Source organism: Electrophorus electricus, chromosome 12 (genome assembly GCF_013358815.1).
Source record: "Electrophorus electricus isolate fEleEle1 chromosome 12, fEleEle1.pri, whole genome shotgun sequence".
Classification (NCBI taxonomy): domain Eukaryota; kingdom Metazoa; phylum Chordata; class Actinopteri; order Gymnotiformes; family Gymnotidae; genus Electrophorus; species Electrophorus electricus.
The window spans coordinates 2,901,647-2,917,212 of NC_049546.1; the positions used below are offsets into that span (position 1 = coordinate 2,901,647).

Below are 15,566 nucleotides of genomic sequence, written 5' to 3' on the forward strand. Positions count from 1 at the left end.
GAAGCCTCTCAATACGCCTGTCACAGATGCTCCTCACGGGACTGACTGTGAAATCAGAGCTAGTAAGTGACAGAACGCCCAGCAGCTGTTTACCCAACTCTGCCTTTACATTTTGCCATTAATCTGATGCTTTTGTCCATAGTGACTTGGTCCGTGACCAGGATGATATCCCAGTATCCCAGTAGAAGCTCCAGACTGGATCAGTTTGACCTATTGCTTTATGCTACAGTTTGTTAAACCTACAGAGGAAATCACATAATGTGCATGTGTTTAGTACATCCTCATGCCAAGGGCGGAGAAGCTCTTCAGTCCTGCAGTAAGAGACATGGCTGGAGTTAACCTGGACTGCAGCCAGTTCCGTGTCAGAGTGTTTAATCTGTTTGGTAGCACACAGACCTGGTAATCTGCTTCTGCGGTTGAAGTAAGAAATGTGTCATGGGTTTTTGACACTAAAGTGGGTGGAAAAGCCTCAGCCAAATGTGGTTTTTAATTTCAAATTTTCCCAGTTCAAATGAACTGAGATCAAGGGAGCAATCAGGCTCTAATTTCCACGTTAAATTAAAGTCTTCTGATCACCTCATGGCGAGTGACAGGCAGGTGCATGCTCGTCAGCGCGCCGCCAAAACCCAATGAAACGCAGATGGAGACCTATGAATAGATTTTTGGGCGGCGAATCTGTCCTGTTGGACCGGTGTGACACCATGCCTGGCCTCCCATACATGAGCTTCTCGTGGTCTTCACTGGTTTTGGCCCAGTACCCGACGTCACCCAGCACCACCTGTCTCTATAATGCATAAGCGCCATGCCTTTCCATCTGACGGACCCTTAGTTCCACTCTGGCCGTGGTTGATGAATAGAAGGAGCATGATTCTACAGTCATTTCTGATTAGTGTCTTAGGGTCCTAGCCAGAGATCGCTGCGCACCATGATGCATGGAGCGTCTGTGCTTTGAGTCAGCCATGCAGTCGAGTCGCTTTGCTGTGACTAGCAGTAGCGTTTGATTAGCTTCGTTTATTTGAATCACATGACTGCTCCAGGAGCCGTTAAAGGGTTTGTAAATCTTTTCCTCTGCCAGTGCTAAGTGCCACTCAGTTGCTGGAAGAATACGTTTATTGAGGCAATAGAGGGACATTCAGTTGTGTGTGTGTGTGTGTGTGTGTGTGTGTGTGTGTGTGTGTGTGTGTGTGTGCGTGCGTGCCTTCTCCCTGGACCCCTCTCGTAAGACCCCTGCCTTTCCCTGTGTCTCTCTCAGAATACCCCATATGCTCAAACTGGCAGAACAGGTGGCTATCTGCTGGAGAATAGGCTTTCAATGTGACCTGTCACTGTGACACTGACACAATCTCACACACACACATACACACACACACACACACATACATACACACACACACACTCACACGCGCACACACACACACACACACACACACACACACATACATATACACACACACACACACACACACACACATACATATACACACACATACACACACACACACACACACACACACATACATATACACACACATACACACACACACACTCACACACACACACATACATATACACACGCGCACACACACGCGCACACACACACGCACACACACACACACACACGCACACACACTCTCACACACACACACACACACTCTCACACACACTCTCACACACACACACACACACACACACACACACACACGCTGCAGAAGAATCCAGAAAATTAAAGGCATTTTATGTTAGCTCCTTTTTTTTGAAAGTACAGCCAAAGCACCAGGGCATGTGAATTATTTAACACGCTTAAGTTAGGGAAAGAGAAAAACCACAGCCCTTTTTCCTGTGTCTCGTCAGTGCAGGACCACTGCGCAGACGCTCGGAGATGATTAATACACTTTTACTGCCCTATATTTCATTCCTATCTCCGGGAGCATAACATTGACAGAGTCATGGACTACAGTGATGGTTGGGCATTCATCACCAGGACTGAAGCTGGAGGTCAGATGCACAAAATGTGCAGGAACGCGTCCCAAAGTGTTATTCACTCCACCATACCATCTCTCCCTCCCTCTCTCCCTCCCTCTCTCCCTCCCTCTCTCCCTCCCTCCCTCCCTCTCTTTTTCGTTTACCATAAAGATGACTTTAAGACAGTTGTAATTGGTTGATAAAACTGTGTTCGTGTGAGCTGTCTATTTTGCAGGCACTGCTTCTAGTGTTCCTGTATATTCTGAATATGAGTTTCTCTTCCCCTTGACCTAAAAACAAAAAAGATGATTGCATCTGACTCTCTTCTGTCTTTATTTCTCCGCTCTGCTGGTGATGACTCATGAGCTTTTTGCCTTGTGTTTTTATGCTGGTCATATTTTGAACGGTGCAAGCTGTTCCTCTTGATGTTCAGGGATTATGCGCGGACAGAGAAAAAAGTGTGTATCCAACACTCCTCGTTAAAATGCACCTCATCAGCGCTGGTCTCTTGCCACCGAAACCACATCACCTGCATGTGGGCTGGAATTACATCGGCTGTAAACTGGAATGAGTAATGAACCCTAAAAAGGAGAATATAGCCACCTGCTGGAGGTCTGCAGATACCAGCCTGTTTGGCACAACCCGAGAGTGCGTTAAGCACCGGCCCAGGTGCCGGTACCACTGGGAATGCCCGAGCCAGAAATGTGAACGCTACCGATGTCATGGTGATGACTGGCATTAAAAACAGCAATCATAAGAAAACAGGATACAGATATTAGAAGCTTTCAGCCAACACCAATACAATAATAATGCAATAATATAAAAGCACTATACATTTAGATATTATACTTAAACTTATTATTATTAACATTTATATAATGCCTTTCTCATACTCAGATACAGTCAGATATATATTAGCTTTTACAATCACTCACGCCAATGTGAGTGAAAAAGGGGCCTTTCTGTAAGGTAGTTATTTATTGGATTTGTAAAGTTCTACACTATTAATTCAGTTTTACTACTAGAAAGGTCTTTTAGATATGAGCAGAGCCGTCTAGGGTTTTGTTGTTGGTTTATTTATTGCTTAATCCTTTTTGTTTTATGCATCCTACTTTATTGTGCCCTCCAGCTTATGAACGTTGAAGCACTACAAACAACAGTTTTATAAAACATGGGAAAGGAAATTAAATAATTTATTTATTTGCACATCAAAGGACCTCAAGATTCTCAGGAAGAAAATGCTTAAATGTGTGTATTTTTATTTATTTATTGTTGTTTTTTCTAAACAAATGTTTTTGGAGTTCTTTTTCAAATATTTTATCATCAATAATATAAATATAAAAATATAATAAAAGTCTCTTTCTGACATCTGTAATAATATATTTTATTATTGAGACACTAAGGGTTTTCTTAAGATGCCTAACCCATCTCTCCCAAATTCTTGATTCAAGATTCAAGATCTTTATTTGTCAGCTGTGCATTTGTAGCTGGTCCAAAGCTACAGTCAAATGTAAAGAAACGTACTGTAATGTATTGTAATCCCCTCATGTAAGAATCATTGCCATGTTCTGTTTGTGTTCGTCCAGATGAGGGCAGCCCTGAGGCAGCAGATGGGCAGGCTGCAGTGTCTGCCTCCCCTGGAGCTTCCCACGTATCATCTCCCCTCTCGCTCCCGGACGAGGAGGGTGAGGCTCTCCTGCAGTCCTACTCCGTACCAGCAGGGGCAGCGGCGAGCAGCAGAGAGCAGGCTGTGTACTCCTCAGTGCTGACCCTGAGGGCTGGCTCAGGCACACTGCCTCGGGATCTGGTGCAGTCTCTGCCCTCCCCACCCGGCAACAGTGACGATCGGACCAATCACAAGACCCCGGAGAAGCCACCTGCTGGAGGGTCACAGACACCGACCCATTTGGCACAAATCAAGAGCGCATCAAGCACCAGCCCAGGTACGGCGTGTGCTGGATGTGCGGGAGCTACCAATGCTACTAATGGCTCGTCTGCAGAGGCACCTCCTCATATTAGTCATGTTTACACTTATGAATGATCACCAGCCGTATTGTGTTGGTCATAATCAGATTACAGCTCTACCGTGTCTTATTAAAGAAGTGTTGGCGTCATAAAGCTTATCTCCTGATCCCATCTAAGGTAGCAAAAAAGAATTTGTAAAAGTGTTTTTGATTTCAGCAAATTTTTACGTTTCTGGCTTTTGATGTTTGTAAAAAAAATATCATCCTAACCACTTCAATTCTGAAAAAAAAATTTTTTTACATGACTTTAGTTTCGTTCTGGTATTCAGAGCAGGGCGGATCCTACAGACTCAGAGAAGAAGCTGATGCTTTGTTGAGGTTGCCAGCTGTTCAGGAATTTACTGGTTATGAATACCCTGATTGTATAGAATAGTATATAATCTATAATATATACTATACAATCCATACAATACTTCGCTGAAAATATTACTGTTTTTAAATTTGGTTTTTGTTGTCTGTTACTTGAACATTAAGAACAAACATTTTGATCTATCCAACTGCAAAGACAGAAAATTGATTTAAAAAAAATATGGATAGTGCAATTAATTTTCAGATTCTCTGAATGTTTTGATATTTTGTAAATTAAAAGCTGGAATTATGAATTTTATACTTCAAAATAACATTTATTGTAGCATGCCACAAAAATACAGTTCAGAAAAATGTAAAATGAGTGGACTTCCCTGTTGATTCGTAAGGATATTGTCTTCTTTCAGAAGATGCTCTTGGTGACGTGATGACCCCAGACCTCCCAACAGCTCCAGGTTCCTTCCTCAGAATACTGGAGGAGACAGAACCTGCTCACACAGATCACATGACTAGGTCAGACCCCGCCTCCACTCTGGGCTCGAACAGCAGCATGGCTGAGAATGCCTCATCCACATCTCCGGCGCGCACAAACCCTGACACTGTGACCGGCGACAGCCTCCAGCTTACCACAGTGACCACCACCACGGTCACACCCTTAACTGTGACTGCCACGACTGTGACTCCGCCCACTACTGGTCCTGCGAGCACAGCGGCTGTCACAACGACAGCACCGCCCACGACGTCCGCCGAAACAACAACGCTCGCAACAGAACCTCCAACGACAACGGTGACCACGACTACCACCACGACGACTACGACGACGGCTGCACCAACAACGACAACGTTAGCAACTACAACAACCACTGCGACCCCTCAGAGTTCCACGGTAGCTACCTCTGGAAGCAGCCCCACTAGGCCAAACCCCCCTACTGAGAGCACTCCCACAACCTGCAACGTCACAGAGAAGTTCTGGGTCCGAACCGGTGAGCGCCGTGAGCTCTCTCAGTCCTTAGTCTCAGTTTTCAAGAGATTATATTGCCTGAACACATGGGGATACTGTAATGGAATTTTAGGATAGGGAAAGGTGTTAAAAATACAAATAAATCTTTTTGTTTTAAGGAATCAAGTATTTATAGGAATGAGATGAGGCAAAACTCTTGCTTTGTTCTACCGACACTGCAGCATACAAACTACATTATGCTAATCAAGGACTATTGACTGTTCATGCCGGGAGCTATTTCCTTGAAGTATTGGGTTTTATGGCCCACACATGGAACTAAATGAAAATTATTATAAATGTCAGTGTTAAAGCTTTTTCTCTCCCTTCAGTACAGCTCAGTAGTCAGAAACAGGGGTGATGTGAGGAGGATTGTGGGAGAACTTCCTGCCAACTGTGCTGGTGTGAATGATCTGCCCCACACTCCCCCACACCTCATATTTTGTAAATTAAGAGTTATTAGAGATCTTCTTTAGTAAAGTAAAGGCTCCTCCTAATCCTAATCCTAATTCTAAAGTCCATCCTAGGTCATATTAACCTCTTCAGGGTAGCAGGAGAAATGATTCCACTTTGCTCTAATTTAATGTTCTGATGATACTGCATGTGTGTGTATTATTATGTTCTGTAGATGAACTGGGCATTTTCTCATGAGCACTGTGATTTTCAGAGCAGTTGAGGAAATACCATCTCATCTCACTCTGCGTGTGTGTTGCTATCACCCAGTTGTAGCCATCCAAATGAAGAGGAATCGCCTAGAAGATGGGTTGAAACAGAGCTTGGCTAGAGGCCTGTCACTCGCAGTACAGAGAGCCTTTAATGACTCCAGCGTCCGAGTCGAGGTGGGTTATAACCGCAACCGTAACACACTACAGAGAGCCTTTAAAGATTCCAGCATCCGAGTAGAGGGTGTTAAACCCCAACCGTAACACACTACAGAGAGCCTTTAAAGATTCCAGCATCCGAGTAGAGGGTGTTAAACCCCAACCGTAACACACTACAGAGAGCCTTTAAAGATTCCAGCATCCGAGTAGAGGGTGTTAAACCCCAACCGTAACACACTACAGAGAGCCTTTAAAGATTTCAATGTCCGAGTAGAGAGGGTTATACCCCAACCGTAACACACTACAGAGAGCCTTTAAAGATTCCAATGTCCGAGTAGAGGGTGTTAAACCCCAACCGTAACACACTACAGAGAGCCTTTAAAGATTCCAATGTCCGAGTAGAGGGTGCTAAACCCCAACCGTAACACACTACAGAGAGCCTTTAAAGATTCCAGCATCTGAGTAGAGGGTGTTAAACCCCAACCGTAACACATTACAGAGAGCCTTTAAAGATTCCAGCATCCGAGTAGAGGGTGTTAAACCCCAACCGTAACACATTACAGAGAGCTTTTAAAGATTCCAATGTCCGAGTAGAGGGTGTTAAACCCCAACCGTAACACACTACAGAGAGCCTTTAAAGATTCCAATGTCCGAGTAGAGGGTGTTATACCCCAACCGTAACACACTACAGAGAGCCTTTAAAGATTCCAGCGTCCGAGTAGAGGGTGTTAAACCCCAACCGTAACACACTACAGAGAGCCTTTAAAGATTCCAGCGTCCGAGTAGAGGGTGTTAAACCCCAACCGTAACACACTACAGAGAGCCTTTAAAGATTCCAGCTTCCGAGTAGAGGGTGTTAAACCCCAACCGTAACACACTACAGAGAGCCTTTAAAGATTCCAGCGTCCGAGTAGAGGGTGTTAAACCCCAACCGTAACACACTACAGAGAGCCTTTAAAGATTCCAGCGTCCGAGTAGAGGGTGTTAAACCCCAACCGTAACACACTACAGAGAGCCTTTAAAGATTCCAGCGTCCGAGTAGAGGGTGTTAAACCCCAACCGTAACACACTACAGAGAGCCTTTAAAGATTCCAGCGTCCGAGTAGAGGGTGTTAAACCCCAACCGTAACACACTACAGAGAGCCTTTAAAGATTCCAGCGTCCGAGTAGAGGGTGTTAAACCCCAACCGTAACACACTACAGAGAGCCTTTAAAGATTCCAGCGTCCGAGTAGAGGGTGTTAAACCCCAACCGTAACACACTACAGAGAGCCTTTAAAGATTCCAGCGTCCGAGTAGAGGGTGTTAAACCCCAACCGTAACACACTACAGAGAGCCTTTAAAGATTCCAATGTCCGAGTAGAGAGGGTTATACCCCAACCGTAACACACTACAGAGAGCCTTTAAAGATTCCAATGTCCGAGTAGAGGGTGTTAAACCCCAACCGTAACACACTACAGAGAGCCTTTAAAGATTCCAATGTCCGAGTAGAGGGTGCTAAACCCCAACCGTAACACACTACAGAGAGCCTTTAAAGATTCCAGCATCTGAGTAGAGGGTGTTAAACCCCAACCGTAACACATTACAGAGAGCTTTTAAAGATTCCAATGTCCGAGTAGAGGGTGTTAAACCCCAACCGTAACACACTACAGAGAGCCTTTAAAGATTCCAATGTCCGAGTAGAGGGTGTTATACCCCAACCGTAACACACTACAGAGAGCCTTTAAAGATTCCAGCATCCGAGTAGAGGGTGCTAAACCCCAACCGTAACACATTACAGAGAGCCTTTAAAGATTCCAATGTCCGAGTAGAGGGTGTTAAACCCCAACCGTAACACACTACAGAGAGCCTTTAAAGATTCCAGCATCCGAGTAGAGGGTGTTAAACCCCAACCGTAACACACTACAGAGAGCCTTTAAAGATTCCAGCATCCGAGTAGAGGGTGTTAAACCCCAACCGTAACACACTACAGAGAGCCTTTAAAGATTCCAGCATCCGAGTAGAGGGTGTTAAACCCCAACCGTAACACACTACAGAGAGCCTTTAAAGATTCCAGCATCCGAGTAGAGGGTGTTATTCCCCAACCGTAATGCAATTTGCTTCCTGCAGTTTTAAGCACACAGTTCCCACTTGTCTTCTCTGAGGAACGCATGAAGAACTGAAGAACTGAACATGAAGAACTGAAGAACTGAACATGAAGAACTGTACGAAAAGAACGAATGCACATGAATAGTTTTGTTGCCATTGGAAACCGTGTTATCTTTAGATGCAAACAAATTCACAGTCAGTGGGTATCAGAATTCCTCCTTTTCATATATTTCCCATAGTGCTTCAAGTGGTCTCTGATGGATATTAAGAAATTGGATTTTATCCACTATTGTATCTTGGGAATTGAAGTTTGACAGTGGAATAGGTGGTGTGGGTTTGCAGGTGGCAGTGTGTGAAGTGTTAATATCATACACACAACCTTCTCCACATGTGTCTAAAAAGTGCAGAGCACTTTCCTGGGAATGTAAATGTCTGGGAACAGTGCTTGCGTGAAGCCAGAATGATGAAGCAGCTTCTATCTTCTCACGGTCTTCAGGTTCGCACCAATGATGAGCTACAGACCGTGTACGTGCCTGTGGGACGAAGCCCACCGGACTGTGTTGTGACGTCTTTGCTGAGGCCTAAAAGGGGGGAATTGTTTTCAAGCTGTGGGCAAACGGCGAGGCGTGTACACCGAGTTCAGCAGATAGATGGCTTGTTAATTGTGAATGAGTCTGACATGGCAGAGATGGTTATTATTACCATTTGAAGAGTCCTGGTGCCTGTTCTACCCACTGCATGAGTGAGTCAACTTGAGAATTAGTGCTGTCTGCTCTCTGAGAACTCTTATCCACTAGGTGTCTATTTGTCTGTCTCTCGCCCACACTCTCTCTCTCTCTCTCTCTCTCTCTCTCTCTCTTCCTCTCTCTCTCTTCCTCTCTCTTTCTCTCTCTCTCTCTCTCTCTCTTCCTCTCTCTCTCTCTCTTCCCCCCTCTCACTCTCTCTTCCTCTCTCTCACTCTCTCTTCTCACCCTCTCTCAATCGCTCTCTCTCTCTCGCTCTCTCTCTCTTCCTCTCTCTCACTCTCTCTTCTCACCCTCTCTCAATCGCTCTCTCTCGCTCTTTCTCTCTCTCTTCCTCTCTCTCTCTCTCTCTTCCTCTCTCTCTTCCTCTCTCACTCTCTCTCTCTCTCTCTTCCTCCCTCTCACTCTCTCTTCCTCTCTCTCACTCTCTCTTCTCACCCTCTCTCAATCTCTCTCTCTCTCTCTCTCTCGCTACCTGCAGTATAGTACAACAAGCTAAAACACTGGAAATGTTATAAAGGAAAATAACTGATCTAGACCCATAAACCATTTAAGAAAACTCTTGTGATGTCTTGTGTTTTAAAAAACAGTACACAGGCCCCTCTTAAGCACTGGTACAGTGTGAATAAGTCTTGTTACCCAGATATGAATGGTATTACCTCTTGCATAACCATAACAAATTATATATACTCATACAAGATTCGAGAGATTTTTGCCATTTGGAGTGAGTTGATTGTTAATCTTTTCTGCTCACCCTTTCTGTCCTGTTAATAAGAAACACACTAGCTGGACACACACAGAAACACACAGACGCACATGCAGCTGAAGTGCTGTCATGACAACGAATAAGTGGAAAAGTAGATAGCAAAGACAATATACATCACACTGCCAGTCAGAAATCTAAAGATGGTAATTGTAGCTAAGCAGCAGTTCAGTAATACTGTAGAACATTAGAGTTTAGTAGTCTGAAATGGGCTTCAGTAGTAACATATGTGTTAGAAATCCTGTAAAATAATGAATAATCAGATGAATCACATGACCTCAGGCATGATCATTTCAGCTAGCGAGTGCACACTGGCAGCGTGTCTGACCCCCAAATCCACAAATCCAGTCGCTCCCCAAAGAAAAAGGTTGAATCTGAAATGTGCGTCTCACGCAGCTCCACAAGCCTCAGCGCTGAACATGTGATGCGTTCCCGCCTCTCAGCTAGAGCGTGACGCCAGCACCCCGTCCAACGTGACCCTGGGATACTACGTCATGAACGACAAGACGGTGTTCATGGCAGCAGTAGTGGTGGAGTCTCTGACAGCGTATGGCCTCGACAAGCTGCTGAAGGACATCAGGCACCACACTCCTGCGGCGCTGGCCGTGCCTGTTCCCGTGGCAACCTGGCTGCCCCCGCCCGGTATCCACCTGCAGCTGAAAACAGGTGGGCGTGGCCTGAGATCAGGAGTGTAATTGGTGCTGTATGCTCTGGGCATTGCTGAGACTGTGATCACCCCCCCACCCCCAACTGGCTTTAACAGTGTGATGTTCTGCGTCAGTTCTCAGGTTTGTGAGTCCCACAGACGACATCAAGTCGTGTAGTTTTGTACAAACGATGGAACAACGTTTGGAGAACGTGTTCTCGGAAGCTCAGGAAAAAGTCGATGACACTTATGGAATACTTACTGTCGAGGTGCTTAAACTCCAACATAGAATGTCAAATTGCATTCAAATGCATTTAAAACACTATGCTAGTCCAACGTTTTTTTATCTTTGTGTACTCTTTGTGTGATTGTTTGTTTCTGTGTGTGTTTGTTGGTGTGTTTCTCTTCATACCTGCTTGTGTGTTTGTGTGTGTGTGTGTGTGTGTGTTTGTCTGTTGTTTATGTTTGTCTGTGAGCGTGTGTGTTTGTTTTTGGTGTGCCTATGTGTATGTTTTACTGTGTGTGCATTTGTATGCCTGTATGTGATTGCATGCATTTGTGTGTGTGTGTGTGTGTGTGTTTCTGTCTGTGTGTGTGTCTATGGACAGATCCTGAACACCTATCAAACAGGGAATTCCCTGGCGGTGTCGCTGGTGTACGTGGTGTGGAATGGCAGCTCGGCGCTGAACGGCACTGTGGCCACCGGCCTGGTGAACCAGCTCACCGCGGAGCTGGTGGGGTACTTCCTTTTCTTCCCTCCCATGCTCATAGCTGAACGTAAGTTCCTGAACGACATAAACAAGACTCAGGGGTCAGTTCTCCTCGAGTCGGTCTTAGGGGTCAGTTCTCCTCGGGTGAGTTCCCCTTGAGTCTCTCTCTCTCTCTCTCTCTCTCTCTCTCTCTCTCTCTCACAGCTTTGGAGTACCACAACCTGAATACTTCCGTGGCAACCAGGGAGTTCTGGGTAATCACAGGTAACATAGCTGCCCAGGCAAGACCTTCCTGCCCCACACACTTATGCTGCCTCCCATAGCCAGAATTTTTAACGTGATTCAATAAGCACAAGGTTCTTTGTTGAAAGTACCGATACATTATTTATAGGCACTAAATTCTAAATTTGCAGTTTCCTTATGTGTTAAAAAGATTTCCGCTCAGAATCCATAATTTAAAATCTGATTTATTACATTATCTTAGTGTGGGAAATTTAAAAGTGTCCCCCAAGTACACTGAGTATCTCCCAGCCTGCCTCACCGCAGACATGTGAGCAGTGATTTACTGGCTGAGTACACGTCCTGCTGGTTCGGACGTGGACGGTAAAACTCAGAATCTCACAGATGTCTCACTAATTACTGGGGTAGAATAGCTTTCCATGTTTAAAAATAAAATAGGTGTTAAAATGTATTTCAGGTGGTGTAACCTACCTGCATAACTGAACTGAATAATTAGAGAAGAGCAAACTGACGTTTTTCTCACGTGCATTCACACTTTATCACACGCGATGTGTGAGTTCTCTCCCACAAGGTCAGCCCTACTGTATCTGCAGTCTTTGGCTCTGGAGTGAAAGAAGGATAACTTACCTCTCCCTTCCTCTCTCTCTCTCTCTCTCTCCCTCTCTCTTCCTTTTCCTCTCCCGTACCTGCTCTCTTTCTCTCTTTCTTCCTCCCTCTCTCTCTGCAGTAATTCAGGACGTTGACAGTTCCTCTCTGGAAGGCAGCTACCAGAGCTTTGCTAGCCTGATGGAACAGCGACTAGCTGAGCTCTTTTTGGTTGCCGGGCGACGAGGTCTCCGCTTCAGACGAGCCACCACCATTGGTGGATATACAGTACAGGTGTGCTCATCTGTCATATACTCTTTCCATTTGTATTATTTTCTCTCTGTAAATATATTAGGTCTCTAAATGTAATGTATTTTAGTTCAATGCGATTAGTATTGCTTAGAGTGGATTTAGCCCAGAGTAGTGTCAGCATTTAGTCCATAGCTATTAAACCTCAATCCAAGTGTCATATCTGGTCCGTAACCACCCGTGGTTGCCCTGTAGATGGTCAGTATTCGGAGGCTTCCTGGCCCTAAGAACCCCGCAGAGATGACCTACTACGTGCAGGTGGACGGGGCCCCCATCCCTGGCACGTCTGCGGCCAAGACCTTGAACATGGTGGACTCGCAGACCATGGCACTAACCCTGGGCTACTTCGTCCAGGTCCAAGCAGAGCGTATGCCAGCCTATTTCAGCCTTTACATTGATTACACTGCACACATACTGTGTGTTCTAGCAACAATAAACAAACTACTATACTACTACTAAAAATAATATTAGCTATTAATATTACTGTAGTTATTGTTAATTTTATTGTTGGTGTTAATGGTCCCAGTAATGAATCCAAACGAACAACATATATGCTAAGTAGCAGACATCTAGAAGAAAATGCATAAGGAATATTTTGACTGTAGATATATATACACCAGTAGGCTGTGGGTATAGATGGTATATATATGGTATATATGTATGGTCAACCATCATAGAACCATGTAGCTTATTTACACATGTAGTTGAGAAGTTCTCACATTTACCCAAGGATTTTGTCTTGAAGAACCAATTGAAGTGTGTTCTCCAGAGGTGTGCTTTTCCCCTTCTGGAGTCAAACTGAGCGTGGTGGCAGGAAAGCTGTTGTCTCTAACTGTTCACCTACGAGTAATTTCTAATAAATTAGTGTTTTTCTGTCAGAGAGGGTGGTGAGGAATAGCTCAGAATGAAGTCATCCCACAGTGTGAGCTCTCGGCTGGGGCCTGGAGCTCTTCAAAGCCTTGTCTTGTCAAACTAAACACACACACACACACACACACACACACAGCTCCACTGGGGAGAGTTTAATCTCATAGATAAAGAGCTAACAGCACAAAATGTTTTCTTTTTTTTTTTGACTCTTTGAGCTCGTTGTGAGCTAACCAGAAGCAAACACAGAGGGCGTTTGGATTACTATGTTTGTGCATGCATTTGGGAAGGAGCAGGCAGAGAGTGGATGTACTGGTAATTATGAGAAAACATAATGAATAAGTGGGTGGGTTTATGGGTATTCTTTGTGTGTGTGTGTGTGTGTGTGTGTGTGTGTGTGTGTGTGTGTGCATGAGTAGCTGTAGTGAAGAGTGTACCCAGTAACCTCTGGATCCTGGCGGTCCTGACGCCAGTGTCGCTAGCCATGGTTGCAGTTGTCATGGTGATTGCTATCGTATGCAGAAGGAACCGCACCGTGTTCAAGACCAGTGCGTTCCGTGGATTCCATCCTCGCACCAAGGTAGGCTTCCCTCCGGAACAGTGCCCAATCCAGTCAGGGAACCTGAACCTAAGGGTCCTCAATCCTGTGTTTTGGGGTCCTGCTTTTCTTCTAACCAACCAGTGACCCGACTGACTTAACTAATTAGCATCTTGACTGTTTACCATTGTTATTATTGCTGTTATTTTGAGCACTTGAGTCAGGTGTGATGCACCTGTAGATTGGAAATCGTAAATTCACCCTAAAATAAAAGCATAAACATACCCTACACACGCTAGCTGGGCACCTCAAGGTGACGTCAAGTGTAATGGACTCAACAAAAACTATGATAAACAACGTACTGCTATAAACAGTCTCAGTGTCGTAGATAAATGTGTCTCCATATTAGCTACCAGGACACTGGCTTTCCAGTACTGTAAGAGAAATTTATCTTTAATTCTGCTTTTGTTCAGACCTCGTATCGGAGAGACGGAAGCTACCACCATCAGGTACTGTGGTCTGCTGTGTGATGTGTGCATGGTGTTTAGTTGCATGGTCATAGAGAGTCTCTGTCTCTTTCCCTTCTCTCTCTGTCTCTCTCTCTCTCTTTCTCATCTGTGGGAAATCAGTAGGGGGAGAATGATCGATTGAGATGATCGATCAGTAGAACTGTGTGGACTGGAGGTGAATCCTCAAGAACAGGAAGCTTCAGTATAACCATTGTAACTGAATAGGGAGCAGTACAGGCAACAGCAGATGCCACTATCACGATGCCCTGACAGCAGATGCCACTATCACGATGCCCTGACAGCAGATGCCACTATCACTATGCCTTTCACAACAGATGCCACTATCACAATGCCTTTCACAACAGATGCCACTATCACAATGCCCTTTACAGCACATGCCACTATCACAATGCCCTTCACAACAGATGCCACTATCACAATGCCCTTCACAGCAGATGCCACTATCACTATGCCCTTCACAGCAGATGCCACTATCACGATGCCCTGACAGCAGATGCCACTATCACGATGCCCTGACAGCAGATGCCACTATCACGATGCCCTGACAGCAGATGCCACTATCACTATGCCTTTCACAACAGATGCCACTATCACAATGCCTTTCACAACAGATGCCACTATCACAATGCCTTTCACAACAGATGCCACTATCACAATGCCCTTTACAGCACATGCCACTATCACAATGCCCTTCACAACAGATGCCACTATCACAATGCCCTTTACAGCACATGCCACTATCACAATGCCCTTCACAACAGATGCCACTATCACAATGCCCTTCACAGCAGATGCCACTATCACTATGCCCTTCACAGCAGATGCCACTATCACTATGCCTTTCACAACAGATGCCACTATCACAATGCCCTTTACAGCACATGCCACTATCACAATGCCCTTCACAACAGATGCCACTATCACGATGCCCTGACAGCAGATGCCACTATCACGATGCCCTGACAGCAGATGCCACTATCACGATGCCCTGACAGCAGATGCCACTATCACTATGCCTTTCACAACAGATGCCACTATCACAATGCCTTTCACAACAGATGCCACTATCACAATGCCTTTCACAACAGATGCCACTATCACAATGCCCTTTACAGCACATGCCACTATCACAATGCCCTTCACAGCAGATGCCACTATCACAATGCCCTTTACAGCACATGCCACTATCACAATGCCCTTCACAACAGATGCCACTATCACAATGCCCTTCACAGCAGATGCCACTATCACTATGCCCTTCACAGCAGATGCCACTATCACTATGCCTTTCACAACAGATGCCACTATCACAATGCCCTTTACAGCACATGCCACTATCACAATGCCCTTCACAACAGATGCCACTATCACAATGCCCTTCACAGCAGATGCCACTATCACTATGCCTTTCACAGCAGATGCCACTATCAGGATGCCC

At 45.1% G+C, this 15,566-nt stretch overlaps 1 protein-coding gene across 5 annotated transcripts in view; it reads left to right on the forward strand.

Annotated features, from left to right (window-relative positions):
* kiaa1549la (KIAA1549-like a) overlaps nt 1-15,566 on the forward strand; it is a 46,163-nt gene that overhangs the window by 9,824 nt on the left and 20,773 nt on the right. For 4 of the 5 annotated variants that reach the window (XM_035532392.1, XM_035532394.1, XM_035532395.1 and 1 more), the window contains exons 2-12: nt 3,549-3,905; nt 4,700-5,275; nt 6,013-6,128; nt 10,147-10,369; nt 10,485-10,618; nt 10,958-11,126; nt 11,264-11,323; nt 12,027-12,178; nt 12,389-12,560; nt 13,480-13,640; nt 14,072-14,107. In XM_035532392.1, the coding sequence (XP_035388285.1) occupies nt 3,549-3,905; nt 4,700-5,275; nt 6,013-6,128; nt 10,147-10,369; nt 10,485-10,618; nt 10,958-11,126; nt 11,264-11,323; nt 12,027-12,178; nt 12,389-12,560; nt 13,480-13,640; nt 14,072-14,107 (2,156 nt within the window). The remainder of the gene's footprint in view (nt 1-3,548; nt 3,906-4,699; nt 5,276-6,012; nt 6,129-10,146; nt 10,370-10,484; nt 10,619-10,957; nt 11,127-11,263; nt 11,324-12,026; nt 12,179-12,388; nt 12,561-13,479; nt 13,641-14,071; nt 14,108-15,566) is intronic. The other variant, XM_035532393.1, reaches the window with a different exon arrangement.